The sequence below is a fragment of the Miniopterus schreibersii genome (genome assembly GCF_964146895.1).
Source record: "Miniopterus schreibersii genome assembly, chromosome: 16".
NCBI lineage: Eukaryota > Metazoa > Chordata > Mammalia > Chiroptera > Miniopteridae > Miniopterus > Miniopterus schreibersii.
In genome coordinates this window covers 18,183,428-18,202,923 of record NC_138116.1, presented here as the reverse complement: position 1 = coordinate 18,202,923, position 19,496 = coordinate 18,183,428, and the positions used below count along the sequence as shown (strand labels likewise).

General features: G+C 48.7%; 1 protein-coding gene across 4 annotated transcripts; it reads left to right on the top strand.

Annotated features, from left to right (window-relative positions):
* The first annotated feature begins 364 nt into the window (after positions 1-364).
* On the top strand, positions 365-9,099 carry RSAD1 (radical S-adenosyl methionine domain containing 1). Of its 4 annotated transcripts, none has more exons than XM_081160930.1 (10): positions 443-686; positions 1,099-1,232; positions 1,337-1,541; positions 3,706-3,843; positions 3,949-4,071; positions 4,272-4,335; positions 4,750-4,897; positions 5,106-5,160; positions 5,851-5,954; positions 6,134-9,099. In XM_081160930.1, the coding sequence occupies exons 1-10, from the start codon at positions 546-548 to the stop codon at positions 6,249-6,251; spliced, it is 1,230 nt and encodes a 409-aa protein (XP_081017056.1). In that variant the 5' UTR covers positions 443-545; the 3' UTR covers positions 6,252-9,099. The 4 variants fall into 4 exon arrangements, with proteins under 4 accessions (XP_081017054.1, XP_081017055.1, XP_081017056.1 ...); XM_081160931.1 differs by having other exon boundaries at positions 506-686; positions 3,706-4,071; positions 6,134-6,284; positions 8,732-9,099; XM_081160928.1 differs by having other exon boundaries at positions 365-686; positions 3,706-4,071.
* The last annotated feature ends 10,397 nt before the right edge of the window (positions 9,100-19,496 follow it).

The following is a 19,496-nucleotide window of genomic DNA, read 5'->3' as shown; positions in this document are numbered from 1 at the left end:
TGACTCCACAGCCCTTGTAAGAGATCGCCCCACAGCTCAGAGCAGACCTGCCCGGTATCCCGCAGGTGCTGAGTTAACATCTGTTGCCTGCTGTCTCTTGTTGGTTTGCTTCTCCTGTCGTGCATCTGTACTGGGACCTGGTCTCATGCATCTTATGTGCCCAGCGCCCAGCTCTCTGCCAGGCACATAAAATGTTAAGGAACTCACTGAACGAACGAAGAATTCCTGGGTGGGTCAGGGAACTCGCCCCCGACAGAGTGCCTAAGCCGGGGAGCCCAGCCCACGGCCTTCTCCCCGCCGCCAGGCAAAGGCAGCCCGGTGACTGCGGTGAGCGCCTATGTGCCCGGCAGGTGGCGCCGCAGACCCGAGGCCCGGGTCCTCCCGGCGCGTCGCCGGGCGCGGCGCTCGGTCACGCAGCCCCTCTTCCTTCCGCCGGGGCGGCCCAACCGGTTCGGCTCCGCTTACACCGTGCGCCCCGGGCGCGTCTCGGGCTCGCGTCCCGCCCCGTGCACCAGGCCACCGCCCGCCCGGCCGCAGTGAGCACCATGACGCTTCCCCGGGGCCGGGCCGGGGCCCGGGCCTTGGCCTCAGCGGCCAAAGTGGCCCAGAGGCGCCGCCTCGTGGAGGACGCGGGGAGATCGCCGAGTCCTGCGACCTGGAGCCGGCGCGCCGCGCTCTATGTCCACGTGAGTGGGAAGGAGGGGCCGAGCTCGAGAGGCGGGGCGCGGGCGGGAACCCCTCTGGCGACCCGTCAGTCGTGAGCCCACCGGCCGACCTTCCCCGCCCCCAGGCGAGGTTTTGGGAGGGAGCCGGTGCCCTGGCTGGGAAATGCCTGAGTCCCGGATCCTGAAGTCCCTGGTGCTCACCAGCTAGGTGACCCTTGACGGTGTGGTCTCCCTTCTGAACCTCAGTTTTGTCTCATTGAAGTGGGCATCATAATCCCAGTCCGACCTGCCGTGGGGAGTTTTGTGGCGCAGATGGCGTAGCCACTGTTGACAGACCTGGAATAGGGATGGGGGTGTGTGGGACCGAACCCTGGAAGTGGCCAGGGCAGCCCTGAGTTCTCTCTCGCCCCTTCCAAACACCCCTTCCCCCCAGTGGCCCTACTGCGAGAAACGCTGCAGTTACTGCAACTTCAATAAGTACATCCCCCGAGGCGTGGAGGAGGCTGCGGTGCGGAGCTGCCTGGTGACTGAGGCTCAGACGCTGCTGCGACTAAGCGGGGTGCAGCGGTGGGTCCTGGGGCCGGAGGCGGGGCTTGGAGTGGACAGGACAGGCGCTGCGGGCATCCCGGAGGGCTCCCTCAGGTCTCACCTTCTTTATCTTCTTCACCCAGGGTGGAGTCTGTGTTCTTCGGTGGGGGCACACCCAGTCTGGCCAGTCCCCACACTGTGGCTGCTGTCCTGGAGGCAGTGGCCCAGGCAACTCACCTGCCCGCGGACTCCGAAGTCACACTGGAGGCCAACCCCACTTCTGCCCCTGCCTCCAGGCTGGCAGCATTTGGGGCAGCAGGAGTCAACAGGTTGTCCATTGGCCTCCAGGTAACCAACCTTATCCACCCCATCCTGGGGCACCCAGCCCTTCAGTGCTGTCTCTCCTCTGGGCAGATTTGTTTACTGGGCAAACATTTTTTGAGCGCCTTCTGGGTGCCAGGGCCTGGTAGGTACTGAAAAATATATGGTGACACTTTTGTAACTATATAATTGTCTACTTCTGTAGTGTCTGGCACATAGTAGATGCTCAGAAAAGATCTGCTACATGATTGGAGACACAGGAGGAGACAAACGGGTGGTCAGATCGTTGCAGCATGGTAAAGGGGGTCTCTGCAAAAGGCTTTCAGAGCACGGACTGAAGGGCATCTCAGTCTGATGAAATCATTGAACCCTCCCGGACAGGTGATGTTGGAATAAGGCGGAGGAGTTCACCGGGGAAGAGGGTGTGGGAGGAAAAGACACAGGATATGGAAAAGCCTTGCATGTTTTGGGGGAGCGTTGAGTCATTCATTGTGACTGGAGAGGCTGGAGAGGAGGAAGCCTTCAGCACCGTACTAGAGAATTTGGGTTTTGCCTCGTGGTTTACAGGGGAACCATTGAAGATTTTTAAGTAGGGAGAAAAATATTTCTCTCAGGTTGACCCCTCGTGTTTTCATACCCAGTATTGCTTTCCCCATTTCTAATACATTTACCACTTACCATAGAGTTTGGGGTCAGAGCCTTGTCCTCATGGGATGTATTGAAAGGGACACATCATTTCTGAGATCATCTGGCCCCAAATGCATACATATCTTGACTATAATTATGAGGAAACCGCAGGAAAACCTAAATTAAGTGACTTTTTATATGTGTGGTAAGAACAGATAACATGAGGTTGGTCTAACCTCTTAAATTTTTAGTATACAGTATACACTTAAAATCTGTTAACTGTAAGGACAGTTATATACAGAAGATCTCTAGAATTTCTTCATTAAGAGATATTTTGAAAAACAACTGGCCTATACTCTTCAAAAATGTCAGTATCATGAAAGACATAAGAAGGATCTAGACTAAAGGAGACTAAAGAGACAATGACAGCTGAGTGCAATGTGTGACCCCTGATTGGGTCCTGGAGTGGCGTGGGAAGAGGAAATTACTACAGTAGACATTATTGGGACAGTTGGCCAAATTTGAATATGACTATGTATTAGATAATGGCATTATATCAATGTCACATTTCCTGAACTCTGTAATTGGCTTGTGGTTATATAAGAGAATGTCCTTGTTGTTAGGAAGTACACACTTAACGATTTAGGGGTAAAAGGGTACAGTATTTAAGTTAATTAAATTTAAATAACCAGCTTGCAAATGCTCACTAGCATATGGCCAGTGGCTACCATATTCTACTAAGCCCGGCCGGTGTGGCTCAGTTGGTTAAGCGTCCTCCCATGCACCAGGAAGTCACTGGTTTAATTCACAGTCTTGTGGGCTCGATCCCCAGTAGGGGGCATGCAGGAGGCAGCCAATGACTCTCTCTCATCATTGATGTTTCTACCTCCCTCTCCCTCTTCCTTCCTCTCTCTCAATCAATAAAAACATATTGAAATATTTTAAATTATCTTAAAATTTAAATAGGCACATGCAGTTAATGCCTACTGTATTGGACTGTGCAGCTATAGAACATTTCCATCATTGCAGAAAGTTCTTTTGGACAGCGCTGGTCTGTAACATACTCTCAAATGATTCGATGTAATAATATGTGTGTATATTTATATAGAGACAAAGCAAATGTGGCAAAATGTTAGCTGGTGAATCTAAATGAAGGTGTTCATTGAATTTTTTTTCAACTTTTCTATAAGTTTGAAATATTTCAAAATCAAAAGTAAAATTAAGACTCTTGGCTTTGGGGCCAGACAGTCCTAAATTCCAGGTCTGACTTTACCACTGTATGACCTTGGGTAAGTTACATAACATCTCAACTTTAGTTTTCTCATCTGTAAATGGAGCGGATGTTGGAGGGTTATAAGGATAAATTAGACATTGCATAAAAATGCTGGGAACATAGTGACCCTTCAGTAAATGATATACCCTTGGTATTGGCTTGACCATCTGCTTTCTACTTGCCTGTCATGTTCTATATTTTCACCTCTGTCTGTCTACAGTAAGGTCAGTCAGGTGCCTTTGTTTCCCTCTGAGCTGGCCTGTGCGCTTACACTGGACCCTCTCTCCCCAGTCCCTGGATGACACTGAGCTCCAGCTGCTGGGGCGGACACACTCAGCCAGTGATGCTCTGCGGACACTGGCAGAGGCCCAGTGCCTATTCCCTGGGCGCGTATCTGTGGACCTGATGCTGGGGCTGCCGGCACAGCAGGTGAGGCCGTGGCTCAGGCAGCTGGAGGAACTGCTGCTCCACTGTGATGATCACATCTCCCTCTACCAGCTGACCCTGGAGAGGGGCACTGCCCTCTTCACCCAGGTGCAGCAGGGTGCCCTTCCTGCCCCAGACCCTGAGCTTGCTGCTGAGATGTACCAGGAGGGACGGGCAGTCCTTCAGGAGGCTGGCTTCCGCCAGTATGAGGTCTCCAACTTTGCTCGGAACGTAAGTCCTGGGGCTTATGGCTGAAGGTGGGAGTAGGCAGGCTGAGGTGTGGCCTGGGAAAGTGGCCCTGTGGGGAGAAGGGTCTCTGCTGGGTGCTCTGAGGCCTGAGGGGAGGGACATTCTAACAAGGCGCCCCTTACCTGAGCAGGAACAGGGCTGCCAGCTGTGCCCTGTTCTGACTACTCCCTCTCTCCCCACAGGGGGCGCTTAGTACCCACAATTGGACTTACTGGCAATGTGGTCAGTATATTGGGGTTGGACCTGGTGAGTCCCCTGTGAACCATAGAAGGATGACTCAGGAGTGGAATGTCATGGCTGCGTGATCTTGGGCCACTTATTAACCTACCCAAGCCTCTGTTTCCTCATATGTAAAGTGCAGGGGGGAAAAAAAGATGCCGTTGTGTGTGTACTTTTGAGGTGCTTGACAGTGCCTGGCACTGTGGTTTACAGCCTTTAGCACACATCGGAATTACACAGAGGCTTGTTAAAACCCAGATAACTGGGCCTCACTTCCAGAACTGCTGATTGTTCAGGGTGGGAGTAGGGCCCAAAAATTTAGGTTTGTAGCATATTAGGTGCTGTTGGTACAGTGACCACACTTTGAGAACCACTGGCTTAACATCTGGCAGGCACACAGTGTTAGCTGATATTAAAGGGTGTGGTTGTTGATGTTGTCAGGGGCCCATGGGCGCTTTATACCCCAGGGGGCTGGGGGCCTTGCTCGGGAGGCTCGGATCCAGACCCTGGAGCCTGACAACTGGATGAGGGAGGTGATGCTGTTTGGCCACAGCACCCGGAAGCGCTTCATCCTGGGTGATCTGGAACTGTGAGTATTGGAGAGCACAGGGCTTTCCCCCGGGGTTTGCCTGCACCCCCAGAACCACCTCCATGTGCACTTTTTTATTCCTTGCCTTGCCCTGCCCCATACTGCATGATCCTCATAAGCCCCCCATTCCCACATCCCAGCATGGGGTTTGAAGACTGGGAGAAGCACAAGTCTCCTCTCCAAGACCTCTTAATGGTTTTCCTTTCAGGCTGGAGGAAGTTTTGGCAATGGGGCTACGCACAGACGTGGGGATCACTCACCAGGTAGGGGGTCAAGAGGCTCTGGCACACTGCTTCCTCCTAAGCCATGCGAAATCATTTCATACACACACACACACACACACACACCTTCCCATTCCTCTGGGGCTGCAGCTGGAGGTTGGACTTTAGTCCAGCCAAGGCCTGATGGGCAGAAGCAGTGGGCGGTGTGGCGCAGTGGTGAGAACCCTAGACCAAGGGCTGCAGAGACCCAGGCTCCAGTCCCCTTCTGCTGCAACCTTGGGTACACATCCTTTCACCTCTCTGAACTTCAGTTTTCTCAGCTGTGTGGGGGAATAGACTAGATTAAGCGTTTTCAAATGTTTTTAAGCAGCGCTGAAAGCTCGGATAGGAAGTGCAGTAGGTGATCAGTCAGACTCAGAGCTGCTCTGGATGAAGGCAGTGCTATAAAGCCCTGGCCATTCCCTGAGCAGGGGGGGGGCTGGGGAGGAACCGAGGGAGACCTGGCTTGGCTGGGAGCTGAGTTTTGGCTTAAACGCAGAGGAGTGAAGGTCCCCACATCCCTGCTGGCCCATTGGCCTGGGCCTAGTGTGCACGAGAGTCATTTGGCTGAGATCCCTGTGCTGGACTGTACCCTCCCTCACCCTTTACCACACCCCCAGGCATGTGGCCCAGAGTAGCCCCATCGGTTACTACCCTGTGGTTCCTGCATCTCTGACCCTTGGTTCTCCGCAGCACTGGCAGCAGTTTGAGCCCCAGCTGACCCTGTGGGACGTGTTTGGAGCAAGTGAGGAGGTGAACACGCTGCTGGAGCAGGGCCTGTTGCTGCTGGATCACAGGTATTTGGGGGTTGGGGAGAGGTGGTTAGAAATCCCAGGGAGCCCTGACTACAGATCACACACCTGGGAAAGTAGAGAAAGACTGAGGAGGGGCCTGTGGATGCCGGTGGCACTGGTAGACAGTGGGCATTGAAATTGGTAAGATGAGGCAGTGACATCCAGGCCTCTTGGTTTTCTAGGGGTCTTCGGTGTTCCTGGGAAGGTTTGGCTGTGCTGGACTCACTATTGCTGACCCTTTTACCTCGACTCCAGGAGGCCTGGCAGCAGAAAAACCCCTCCTGTGTGCCAGGAGGGTGACAGATGTCCCTGCATTCCAGGACAGTATCCCAGGTGGGCTTGGAGCTGGGCTGATGCTACAGGCATCTCCCCTAGCAGGTGCCATCTCAGCTCTGGTCATTACCTGGCCCTGGCATCTCCAGGGGACCACCTACAGTGAGGTGGGTGGGAGGACTTTTCTGGTCTGGGAACTGGCATCAAGTGCGCCCACCACTGCCAGAAAAGGAGTAGTGCTTTCCAGGAGTGCCTCTCACTCTCTAAAGCAAATCCTGGCTGGCCAGAGATTCTGAGGAATCCCGCTCTCAAGCTTCCAGCCCCTACAATATAGAACAGGACATAGGAGGGACTGAAGTATGCTGGCAGACCATATGTGAATCCAGAACAGCTGTCTGCTGGACTCTGAGAACAGAAGGAAAGGTCAGAGCAAGCCTTGCCCCGTGTCTCTTGGCAACCAGGATATGTTTGGGGTGTCAGGAGCCTCACAGATCTTCCTGAATTTTCTTCCGCAGCCCCCTCTCTCTGCAACCTTTCCCTTAAGAGAGTGAAGGTGGGGGCAGGGAAAGCAGGCAAACGGGAGGGAAGAAGAATTCAGAAAAGACCCAGAGCCTGCTGATTTTCCCCTGGCCTGTTACTTGCAGAAATGGTCACCTGGTCTTATTTAAGTAACCTAATAAGATCCTCTGGAGTCTGTCCTGATGGTGGTCCTCTCCTTTGTCTGGGCTCCTTTGTGGAGCGTGCAATCCTGACTTGGGGGCTAGAGGCTTAGTCTAAGCTGAGATTTCTTCTTGTTCCCTAACAGTTATTTACCCAGTGATTTTAGCATCCAGCAGTGATACCTGCCTAAATCAATGATTAGATTGAGGGTTGCAAAATGTTAGTTTCTGACTCTATCATTCCATCTGCATTCATTAACTGGCATTCATCCATATGAAAAGAGCTTTCCCTTTTTGAACAGCTGATACTCTTAACCTAGAAATTGTATTCAGGGTGTGTGTATGTGTGTGAGTGATAAAGGCATTTTCCTGTGAAAAGACTTCATAACTTTTCATATCAAAGGGTACTGCGATGCCAAAAGTAATTTAGTACCGCTGCAAATCAGGGCGTGCTCAGCTCAGCCTCTAGCTGGGTGACTAAGGATGGGGTTCCCCACCCCTCAGAGGTGAGCACGTGCATTTCCCGTGTGCCTAGTGGGTGTGAATATCAGTCCTTCCGTGACCCTGTGGTAATGTGGTAAGTGTTACTACCTCTCGTTTATTCATGAAATATTCAGCAAGCGCCACTGGTGTGCCAGGCACTGTGCTGGGCACACAGAGAGGAATAAGACCTGTCCGAGCCCTTGAGGAACTCACCACCGTGTTGATAGATGTGTAAAGAGATAAGTTTCAGGGTTATCAGTAAGGATGTGCAGGAGGACTGTGGAAGACCCTCCCGGACTCTGAGGGGCTGGGAGCAGAAAGGGGGAATACATTTTTCTTACTACCGCCACTGGCCCTGGGCAGCTTGCAGGGTGACCTGTGCTGCCCAGGGGAGCCTCTTCCCAAGCCTTCCCCTAATCTTGATATTCAAGAAGTGAGCACGGGGCTGGAGCAGGTGCTCCATCAGATAACCTGGGCCTGCTTAGGTTTCTCCCAGCGGCCAGGGCTCATGCCACCTGAGACACTCAGGCCCTCCCTGTTCACTAGGCCTGTGCAGATAGCCTGGACAGGAGCCAGGGCCAGGTGGAGGTGGCAGGGATCAGATTCTGTGACTCAGCCTGGTCCCACCCTCCCCAGGTGAATCAGAATCTCCTGGAGGCGGAGCCCAGAAATCTAGTTTTTAAATGCTTCCTAAAGGGCTCTAATGATCAGGCCAGTTTGGGAAGCCCTGTCATCTCCTGCCTTCCATCCTGAGAGACTGGGGTCAGGAGGAATGAGGGGGACACAGCTACTTCCCTCTGCATCCAGGCCTTCCATGGCTCATCCATCAAAGGGTGGATGAGCCGTGGAAGGCTCCACATTGAGGCTTCAATTGTCATTTTTCACCTGCCCTACTGAAAAGCACACAAACACAATTAAAAGGGGTTAACAAGCTACTTTGGTGATGAGAGGAGATGAGGAAATGTAATATGTGTGAGTGTGTGGTTACAGCTTGAAAGACCAAACCTTCCTCGTACAAGAGCACTAACAATTTTAGAGCCCTACGGTTGAGCCACCCAACTCCCATCAAGTAGGGTGAAGTAGGCAGGGCAGCTATAATTTCCATTTCACATTCAAAGAGGCTCTCTAACTTGACTCAGGTGATATAAGTAGTAAGCAGCAGAACTGGCATAATACTTCTGGGCATCCAGAACTTTCTGTTACATCATTATATTATACTTACTGTGGGTCCAGGTCCACTGACCTGTCTCTTAAATTAGGCAAAATCCTGACCTCTTTCTGGCCCCTATGCCTCAGGCTTGAAGCTGCCATCTCAGCCTGGTGCTGGGTAGCTCAGACTCAGAGTCTGTGTTTTCTCTCCTGAAGAGACTTGAACAGTGAGAACCCATGTGTCCCATCTCCATGAGACCATCCAGTTCCTGGGACAGAACTGCATTCTACAAAGAAAAGGATTTGAATAATAAAATTGCTATCGACTGAGTGTGCCCCCCAGAATTCATATGTGGAGACCTCATCCCCAAGCTGATGTATTGGGAGGTGGAGCTTTGGCAGTGATTAGATCATGAGGATGGAGTCCTCATGAATGGGATTAGTGCCCTTTTAAAAGAAGACCTCAGAGAGCTCCCTAACCTCATGTGAGGACATGGAGAGGAGACACAGAATCCACTGGCACCGTGCTCTTGAACTTCCCAGCCTCTGAAACTGTGAGAAATAAATGTTTTTTGTTTAAGCCACCCAGTCTGTGGTATTTTTGTTATAGCAGCCAAATGGCCTAAGACAAAGATGAATAACTTGTGTGGTAGGTTGTATTATTGTTCAAATGTTTACCACCCTTCCTCCAGTACCCCTTCCTGAGGGCATGTGGGGGATTATCAATCCCTGCCCTGTTGATTGTGGGAAGGACCAAGAGACTTGCCTACACTGACTATAAGAGCCAGCAGGTGGTCCGCCCTCTTCTCTCTCTGTCATAGAAACCTGCATTGTTCAGATTGAGATCGTGTCGTCAGCCTGGGTCCTAGAGTTAAGATGCTGGGCAGAGGAGCAGTCAACCATTGAGACAAGAGCAGCAGGGGTGAGAAGTTCACATTCACTGTTGTAAACCAGAAGATTTGGGGTTGTTTATTACTGCAGCATAACTGAGACTAAACTGACTGATACAGTCATAATCCCATCATTCAAAGATTAATCACTGCTAAGATTCTGGTGAATGTATTAGCAAAAATCCTTACATGCAAATGAATATATTTAGATATACAATCGTACAAAAGTGAGATAACATGCATCTTTCTTTGGAGCCTTCTTTTTCCAGCTAATGTGTATTGGGCATCCTTTCATGTCAAGTTTGTAGCTATATCCTGTTTTTGTAGTGTAGCTTCATAGCGTACCCCTGCATGGTTATGCCAAAATTTAGTTTACCGTTTCCTTTTTGGTGAAACAGGGTTTGATTTTTTATTTTTATGAACTCTGTGATGAACATCTTATGTAAATATTTTTATGCACTGACTTGATAATTTTGTTATGTTTAGGATAAATCCCAAGAAGTGGGTTGCTGACAGGAGACTCACATCCTTTGTTTGGATATGCAATACCAAACTACCCTCCAGTCAGCCTTCAGTATTCACACTTTTGCCAGCTTGCTAGTATTCTCATTTCTCAAAATTATAATTTTGTCAATAGCAAACATGATCCATTTTTCCAAATGATTCCAATCTGAGGATCACTCTTAACCCTACCTTTAGCCTCAGCTAACATACTGTCTCCCTAACTTTGGCAATTATTCTGCCCATCTGATCACTCAAGTCAGAGAGCAAAGGGGATGCAACCTCTGGGGCCACCCAGGTAGAAGACCAAACTGGAAGTGTTTGCCAGTGTGTCGCTTCTGAATTTCTCTTATTCAGACCCCCCTTCTGGGAGAATACCAGATCTCCCTTCTATCTTTCTCTCCCTGCTCCCCCTTCTTTTCCCTGTGGGGGCTTTTTTAAGCCAATTTTTTTTTTATTACACAAAAAACATTATAGAAACATTAGAATTCTAAATGGGAAAAAAATCACCCACAATCAGTGGCCCCAACAAATTAAACTGTTTTTATCTGCCTGTGTTCCCTCCCAGCCCTCATCCAAATGCATGCAGGCTCTGTGCCCAGTAGTGCTCCTGGCACGGATCTAATTTTGCATTCTGCCCTTTCTGCCTCTCATCCGGCCATAAGCATTTTTCTGTGTTGTTACATGGGCATCATCTTTCTCAGTTAAATTGTTGCACAGTGTTCCAATGAGTGAATAATTTAATAATTATTACCCTGATGTAAGTCACTTAAGTGGTTCCCCGTTTTCCTCTGTTACAAATAATGCTGCACTGTGTGTTTTTATGGATAGAGTGTCTTTCTTCATTTGGGTTATTTCCTCAGCTTGGTTCCCAAGAGTGAGACAGCTGGGTCAAAGGGCATGAAGGCTTTAATAATTCTTGGTGTGAATTGTAATACTGTTTAACAAAGGATTTTTCTTTTTTTATTTTCCTACTCAAAAATAATAATGTTTTCCCATTTTCAACTGTATAGAAGAAAGAAAAAAATCTACTACCCAGAAATTACCATTACTAACATTTGGATAACCATCCCTCCACACATCTCCTGATGCATAGATATGCATATAGATGAAGAAATAAAAATAATTTTTCACAAAAGGGATCGTACTTGTGCCAGTTTTGCAACCTGTTTTTTTACTCAACATGTCCTGGGCTTTTCTAGTTGGTTCTGCCACCACCAGTGCTTAACGCAGTAGCGTAATATAGCACATACGGTAATAGCTGTAAGCCAGGCACGTGCCAAGAGTGTTCTCTGCATTAGCTCATTTAAGCTCCACAACAACCCAGTGAGATAAGTTCTATTATTATCATGCCCATTTTTGCAGATGAGGAAACAGGCTCAGAGAAACTAATTGACTGCTCAAGGTCACATAGCTAGGAAGTGGTGGGGCTGGCACTCAACTCGAGTTCTCTGGGGATCCCAAACAGATGCTTATACAAATCATACACAAATGCCTTCTTATTGTAAAAAGAATGATAACAAATGCAAGCAGTACCATAGCACAGAAAGTGAAGGGTGAAAGTTCCCTTTACACTTCCACGGAGGTTTGATGTGTGTGTCAGTTAAGTTTAGGTTTAACTGCATATGACAGAATCAAAGTAATGTAAACTTAAACAAATACATTTATTTCTTTTTCTTCCACATAAAAGAAGTGTGGAGAAAGCATTTCAGGACTAGCACAGTGGACCCATGCTCACTGGTCACGAAGAACCAGGCTTCTATCTTTGTGCTCTGCATCCTCAGTTTATAGCTTCCATTCCTAAGGTCTCCATCTGGCCTAATGTGGTCCCTGGAGCTCCAACCATCACATCTGCATTCCAGGCAGCAAGAAGGAGAAAGGCTGGAGGGGCCACAGTGTTTTTCCGTGGGGAAAGGCTAGAGGGGCCACAGTGCAGTTTTTCCCAGGTAAATGAGCCCCATCTAAAGAGCTTCCTGCCCCATGACATAAGCTTACTTTTAATTGGCCACCCTTACCCATAAGGGAGCCTGGGAAGTGTAGTTTTTAAACTGAGCACGTTGCTGCTTTCCCCCACCTCAATCTTGCATATTAGAAGGGATGGTTAATTTAATATTAAGAGGCAATCAGACAGCCCTGCCACCATGTGTATCCTTCCCAGTTCGTTCCTGTCAATATACACATATGTACCTATAGAAATATATAGTTTAGAAAAAGTCTAATGTGTAAATGGGACCTTGCTTTAATTTACATTTCAAAGTTTACTGACCAGATTAAACATTCTCCATTAAATATTTGTTTACTAATAATTGTGTTGTGTGCACATTTAAGCCCTTTGTTTATTTGGCCAGTTAAAGCCTTGATTTCCTGATTGGCTTGAATGAACTGGATGGATAGTTAGACAGGTAAGAGAGATGTTACAAGTACATTGACTCTTTGTCTTATTTGCTGCAAGTATTGCTGGCACTATGCTTTACTTTTTATCATTAACGGATTTTTACTTTTTTGGAAGCGAATTATCTAAAAATTTCAAATATTTATATAGAGAGTCCATCTTTTGCCTGTGACTTTCTGATCAGTTCCAGGGTCCAGAGATTTGGTCAACTTTCAAGTTGGCTTTTTTCTCCCAGGAGTGCAGTCTAGTGACAGCTGGGCCCACCTGGCTCGAATCTCCACTCTGCTGCTTCCTTCCTGTGTGACTATAGGTAGCACACTTCCCTCGTCCAAGATCAGTTCTCTCGACTGTTCAGTGAAGGGGTTGGACCAACCCCAGGTTCTCAAACCTGGCTCTGCATCACAACTACCAGGGGCCCCATAACATGTACATCGCTGGACATCCCCCCCCCCCCCCAGGTCTACAGAATCTAAATCTCTGTATCTAGGAATCTGCATCTGTAAACACACTTCAGTGAGCCTGATGCTCAGACATGTTTCAGAACCTCTGGAGCAGCCAGTGTCTGAGATTGCTTCCTGTGCTGGGCTCCCTGCATAGTGAGGGAGAGGAGGGTGGTAGCCCTTAGCCACTGTGTCTGCCAAAGCCAGTTGGCCTTGCCTCTTCCTCCTGGGTTACAGTCCCCATTTCACATCCAGCCTGAGCAGCAGCCCCATCGTGCTGCTTCCTTAGGGGTGGGGGTGAGGTGAGATGGTGGTTGGGTTCTTAGGGTATAGCCTGGGGGGATGCCACAGCAATGTCCCTGGGAGGGGGCCAGTGTCACTTACTAGCTGGGTGACCTTAGTTAAGCCACTCACTCTGTGAGTCTCCATTTTCTCAGCTCTGAAAGTAGGGACTGTGCCTTCCTCAAGGTTATTATAAGGTTGGTGATGATGGATGGATGGATGGATGGATGGATGGATGGATGGATGGATGGATGGAGCCTATTGCAGTTCCTGGCACAAGATGCACATTTGACAAATATGGTAGTTATTACTATTGTTTTCATTGTGATTTACAGTGCCCCGGGCATGCTAGCTCTAAAGGAGGCAGGTCCCAAACAGGGATTCCTGGTGCCTGACAAGACAGAAACCTGTTGTTTCCCTGTGACGCTGAAACGTGTCAGTAGGTAACCCTGGGCTTCTGGAAAAATTTCCCCCTGGCCCAATGTAGAACTTGCCACCTCCCAGGTAGCTGGGAGGGTGTGTGCCACGGGGCAGACTGACAGCCTCCAGACAGTGGCACCCACGGTGGGAGGAAGGGCCCCTCAGCAGGTGACTCCTCATACCAGCACTCCTTGCTCTCCCCGTCAGGTCAGACAGGAATGGCCCCATTCCTCAGGTGGAGGGACCGCCTCCACCTGCCTCCCAGACCCCTGACACCTGGGACTCACTCCCAGCACGTGCCTTTCCTTTGCCCAAACCTCGAGATTAGGTCTCTCCTGCTGCCCTTCCTCCTCAGTCTTCCCTAACTGGACTTGACTTCTCCTTACCTTCATTCCTGCTGTCCCTGACGCAGCCAGGGGCTTCCCCCTGCCCTTGAACCTGACCAACTTACACAGGCCTCGCTGCCTTTGCTTGTAGTGATTAAGACCCCAGTAAGGGCCTCGGGAGCACTGATGGGGGACAAGGTGGGCAGAGCTTCAGCTCAGGGGAGCTGCTTTAGATCACTGAGGAAGTTGCTGTGGAAATGCCCCTCCTCCTGGTCCCCATCCCACACTGACCCTTCAGATTAATTTATGAACAATACAAAATGAGTTATAAAAACTGTCAAGCAACCCTGGCTGGGTGGCTCTATTGGTTGGAGCATTGTCCCGTGCACCAAAAACGGTTGTGAGTTCAATCCCTGGTCAGAGCACATACAAGAATTACCCAATGAATGCATAAATAAGTAGAACAACAAATTGATCTCTCTCTCTCCCTTGCCCTCTCTCTAAAATCAATCAATCAATAAAAAAATTTTTAAAAGAAAGAAAATGCAAATCAAAACCACTCCACACCCACTGGGACACTTATACTTTTTTTAAAAAAAGGAAAATGTGAAATGTTGGTGAGTAAGTGGAGAAATCGGAACCCTCATACATTGCTGGTGGGAATGCAGAATGGTGCAGCTGCTATGGAAAAGTCTGGCCGTTCCTCAAAAAGTTAAATATAGTCACCATGTGACCCAGCAGTCCCACTCCTAGGTATATACCTAAGAGAATAAAAAACACATTCACACAAAAATATATACACAAATGTTCCCAGCAGCATTACTCATAGTAGCCACAATGTGGAAACAATCCAAATATCCATCAACTGACGAATGGATAAATAAAATGTCATAGAGTCAGACAGCGAAATATTATTCGGCAATAAAAAGAGATGAAGTACTGACACTTGTTACACAGATGTACCTTGAAAGCATTTTGCTAAGTGAAAGAAACCAGACATGAAAGGTCACATATTGTATGATTTCATACATATGGAGTGTCCAGAATAGGCAAATCCATAGAGACAGAAAGTAGATTATTGTTTGCTAGGGACAGGGGAAAGGGGGCTGGGGAGTGACTGCTAATGAATACAAGGTTTCTTTTGGGGGTGATGGAAATGTTCTGGAACTAGATAATGGTGATGGTTGTACAACCTTGTGAATAGAGTAAAAAACACAATTGTACACCTTAAATGGTAAATGTTACAGAAAATGGTATGTGAATTATATCTCAATTTTTAAAAAGTCAGTACACATAAAGTGCTTAGAAGGCTACCCAGTCCGTGATAAGCACACGGGTAAAGTTAGTTGTCACTGAGCTTAAACTCCACTGGATTTATGTGTTGGTCCAGATGAAGCAGAAGAAAAGAAATTTTTAAAGGCTTATTGCCTTTAGAGAATGAATTCACATAATATATGTTCAAGCATTTCTTTGCATGTAGCTTCTTTCATTGATTTTCATACTCAGTTTTGATTTCACAGACTTTATACACATGTATATGTATACATATTGATATGTAAGCATTTGTTTGTGTGTTGTTTTTAAATTTTATTTTCATGATGACTTTAGTAGATATTTTTAAGGTATGAAGAGGGTTTCTGAGGCTCAAATTGCATTTGTTATTGAAGCTTCAATTGGGTTGTGGGTTCAGGGCTGCCATGTGGCCCAGCTAGTCTACTTGAGGTCAGGCCTATGATGGAGCAGGATGCTCACTGACCTTGGGGTCTAAAGATCTCAGATTGAGGCTTAGTTTTTCTTGCTTTCAAGACTAAGGTTGCTTGATTTAGCCAACAAGAATATAGATAGATACCCAGATACATTTGAATTTTAGATAAAACTATGAATAAGTATTTAGTGTGTGTCTCAAATATCACATGGGATATACTTAAATTAAAAATAACAATTTGTTCTATGTGCAATTCAAATTTAACTGGACCTTCTGTATTTTATCTGGCAACCTAGACACGATCCTTAATTTCTGTGAAAGACGTTTTTGAGTGGTCTCATATTTAATTCTCACAGCTCCCTATTTTTGCCATAGAAGAGACTGACTCAGAGAGGTTATGACCTAGTCTAACGTCACCCAGCTAGATTGAGCTGGGATTTGAACTTGGATGCGTCAAGTTTGGCATGCTCTGCTAAAATGGGACTCGAGACAGATAAGCAGTGATCTACTTAATGATAATGTGGGAGTCCTGAGCTAACCTGGTAAGGACAGAAGATTTCATTAACTGAGAAGGAATATTGAAAATGAGAGTTGGAGAATCAGATTTGAAACAGTGTTTATATGCCTGTCTATATTAACTTCCTGTTGCTGCCGTAACATGTAGTGGCTTAAAACAACACAAATTTCTAATCTTAGAGTTCTGGAGACCAGAAGTCTGAAATGGCTCAAATCAAGGTGCCAGCAGACCTGTCTTCCTCCTGGGGGCTCTAGGAAAGAATCCATTCGTTGTCTTTTCCAGCTTCTAAAGGCTGCGGCATTTCTTGGCTCATGGCCACATCATTCTGACCTCTGCTTCCATCATCACATCTCCTCTGACTCTGACCCTCCTGCCTCCCTCTTATAAGGACCCTTGTGATTACAGTGGGCCCAGCTGGATAATCCAGATAATCGCCCCATCTCAGAATCAATCGCATCTGCAAAGTCCTTTTTTGCTCTGTAAGATAACAAATTCATAGCTTCCGGCAATGAGGACTTGCATATCTTTAGAGAGCCATTATTCTGCCCACCGCAAAGAGAAATTGTCTAGTGGAGTTGAGTGTTCTGGGCCTGAACAATTATGCCTTTCATCTGTACAGTTTTCAGAGTACTTACACAACTTTTTTCTTTCTGCTTGCATTGATCCGGGGAAGTCGATGAAGGCAGCGGTCCTGAGGCCATTCAGTAAGGGAAGTAGGTGAGACTGGATATAGCCGTGAATCGCACAGGCAAGGTCCCTGCTCCCCCAGGCCCTGTGCTTTAGTGGGGAAAGACAGGCCATACAGAAGTATGGGGTAAAGATTCTGAGCATAGCAAAACAGGACGAGACAGACGGTTAGAGGGGACGGCAACTCTGAGACTTGCATTCTCCCCACTCTAGGAGCAGGGAGATGGCCTAGGAAGCAGCACTGTTGAGATGCAAACCCACATTTTGCACCAAAGTCCCCCCTTGCTCCTAACACCTACTCTCTGTGGCCTCCAGAAGGGGATAAGAGCAATTTCATCCCTGAGGCGGAAATCAAGCCATTCTGGAAACAGAGTCCAGCAGTGGCCTGATTCCAGGGCCAAGAAGAACTGCTCCATGTGAGCTGAGCAAGGTCTAGTAAGGAGAGTAATGGTGCGATGGGTTGTTTAAGAGGGATAGTGGCTGGATTGAGGGGAATGAACCAGATGTCGAGAGTGAGTCAGGTGTGGGTGTGGGGGGGTGGCCAGATGGAGGGCTTGGGATGCAGATGACAGGGGAGATGGCCAGGTATGCAAGTGGAGGTGAGGCAGAAGTGACAGGATGAACTGGAGGAGGGAGCCAGATGTGAAGGGGGTGAGCTAGCTGTGAGGGGCTGGAGAACAGCTCACCCCAGCCTCAGGCTTTGGAGGGTGGCTGTCCCTGGAAAGGGATGATGCAACTGGTGCAGGAAACACACTTACTATTTAGGGAGGCTGTTTAGCCTCTGCAAAGAGGAGCTGAGGACATGTCCGGCACCTGGCCGGGTGGAAATAAACAGAGACATGAAGCAATAATTGATGTCTTGTCCTCTATCAACCCTGCCACTTCCTCCTCCCCAGGCTCGAGGAGGTTGCTCACTGTTGCCAAGCTGGGAGGAGACTAAAGCTATGGTGGCTAAAGGATGCTGTTCCCTGAATTCAAACTTGTGTCTCATCCACTCTAGGTCTTGGCTTCTGCCGTGTCCTTACGTGGAATGCCTGCTGCCCAACCTGCCTGTTGAACTCTTTAGAGGCCCACCTCAAATGCTCCTCCTCTAAGAAGGCTCCCCTAATATCCATTCTGCCTTTTCCAAGTTGTGATTAATCACTATCCCCTGGGCACATGCATTAGAGTTGAAAACCCACTTTCAGACAACCCAGCTCTGTGACGAAGGCATGCTGATCTCAACCCACCCCACCCCAGGGGCACATGAATGAACTTCAGGGAATCCCTGGAATTAGATGGAAAATCATGTGCAAAATCAAATGCACAGATGAATAGATAAACAAAACGTGATGTGCAGTGTAATATTATTCAGCCACGAAAAGCACTGGAGTACTACATGCTACGACAGAGATGAACCTTGAAAACATTATGCTAAGTGAAAGAAGGCAGGCACAAAGGATCAAATACTGTATGATTCCATTTATAGGAAATATCCAGAAGAGACACATCAATAAAAACAGAAAGTAGATTAGTGGTTGCCAGGGGCTAGAGAGAGGGAGGAAATGGGAGTGAGTGTTCAATGGATACTAGGGGTTTTTTGGAATGATGAGAAAGAGCATATTCTCAAAGGATTAAGCAGCTCTGAACTTCATGATGTAGATAGTAATCCTAAGGCACAAAGAGCGGAGGAGACCTGTTCAAGGTCACTGGGGCTGGTGGCAGAGCCCAGCCAGGTTGTGTGCCTGCCTGACCATGCACCATGTCCACCCCCTTCTCCCCTTGTCCTTTAACCTCTACTGAATCCTCCCAAACAGCCCCCAGCCCTCAGTCTTGCCCCATCCGGGCTCCACAGAAGCTGTGTAACTTCCCAAAGGTAAAAGGCCCTTTCAAAGCTGAGTGAACAGTTTCATGTTTGGAGGGTTTAAACACAAACTCTCAGTTAATCCTCACAGTGGCCCTGTGCAGGAGGGCGTTATGACTTCCATTTTATGAGTGAGAAAACTGTGGCTCAGAGAGGTTAAGGGAGTGGCCCAAGAACACACAGCTAACAAGCAGGCAGAGCTGGGACTAGAACCCAGTTCTGTCTGGCTCTAGAGCCAGAGTGACTACTACGGGTTAAACTTTGGGTTGGGGTGGCAACAAGGGATAGGCTTCCCTGCTCTTATGGAGTTTACATTCTCACAACAAGCTTGACAACAGGCAACCACATAAATAAAATAATTTGAATGAGTTAAGGGTCCCTTGGAAAAAAAAAGGAATTGGGTGTAATTATAAAGTTGATATAAGACTGGGGGTCAAGCACTGACACCAGCAGTATGAGAAGGCCCTGGCGCGGGGTGGGGGTGAAGGGAAATGATGGAAGGGATTTGGGAAATGATGGAAGGCCAAAGTGGCTGCAGCGAGAATGGGCGGGGAGGTCACCAGGCGCAACTGGGGGACAGGCTGGGGTCCTCCGAGGGTTTTGGGAACGGGTGAAAGGAACGACCCCGTGTTGGCTACGCAGGGGCAGAGGGAAGGCGGGAGTCGGGCTGTTGGGAAAGGGGCTGGGCTGGCGGCCACCACACCCCCTAGCCCAGTGCCCAGAGGGGCGGGGCGGGTCACGCAGCCCCACCTCCCCCTCCCCCGCTCCCAGGGCCGACGGGGCGCCCCAGCCGGCCGGTGATGTCACGCGCTGGCCTGCACCGCCTGTGACGTCACGATCTGGCCCCGAGGCGTCCTCAGGGTCGGCGCTGGGGCGCAGCGGCCCCGGGCCGCGGCCGGGGGGGGGGGGGGGGCGGGCAGATGAAAAAGACTTCAATCAAGCCTTCACCAGCCACGCCGGCGGGTGGGTGGCGCCCCC

What these genes read in the sequence shown, in the direction of transcription:
- RSAD1 (XM_081160928.1), top strand. Translation starts at nt 546, where the DNA reads ATGACGCTTCCCCGGGGCCGGGCCGGGGCCCGGGCCTTGGCCTCAGCG. An exon ending in GGTTGTCCATTGGCCTCCAG is followed by an intron (nt 1,542 to 3,705) that starts GTAACCAACCTT and finishes CTCTCTCCCCAG; the next exon opens with TCCCTGGATGACACTGAGCT. An exon ending in ACGTGGGGATCACTCACCAG is followed by an intron (nt 5,161 to 5,850) that starts GTAGGGGGTCAA and finishes GGTTCTCCGCAG; the next exon opens with CACTGGCAGCAGTTTGAGCC.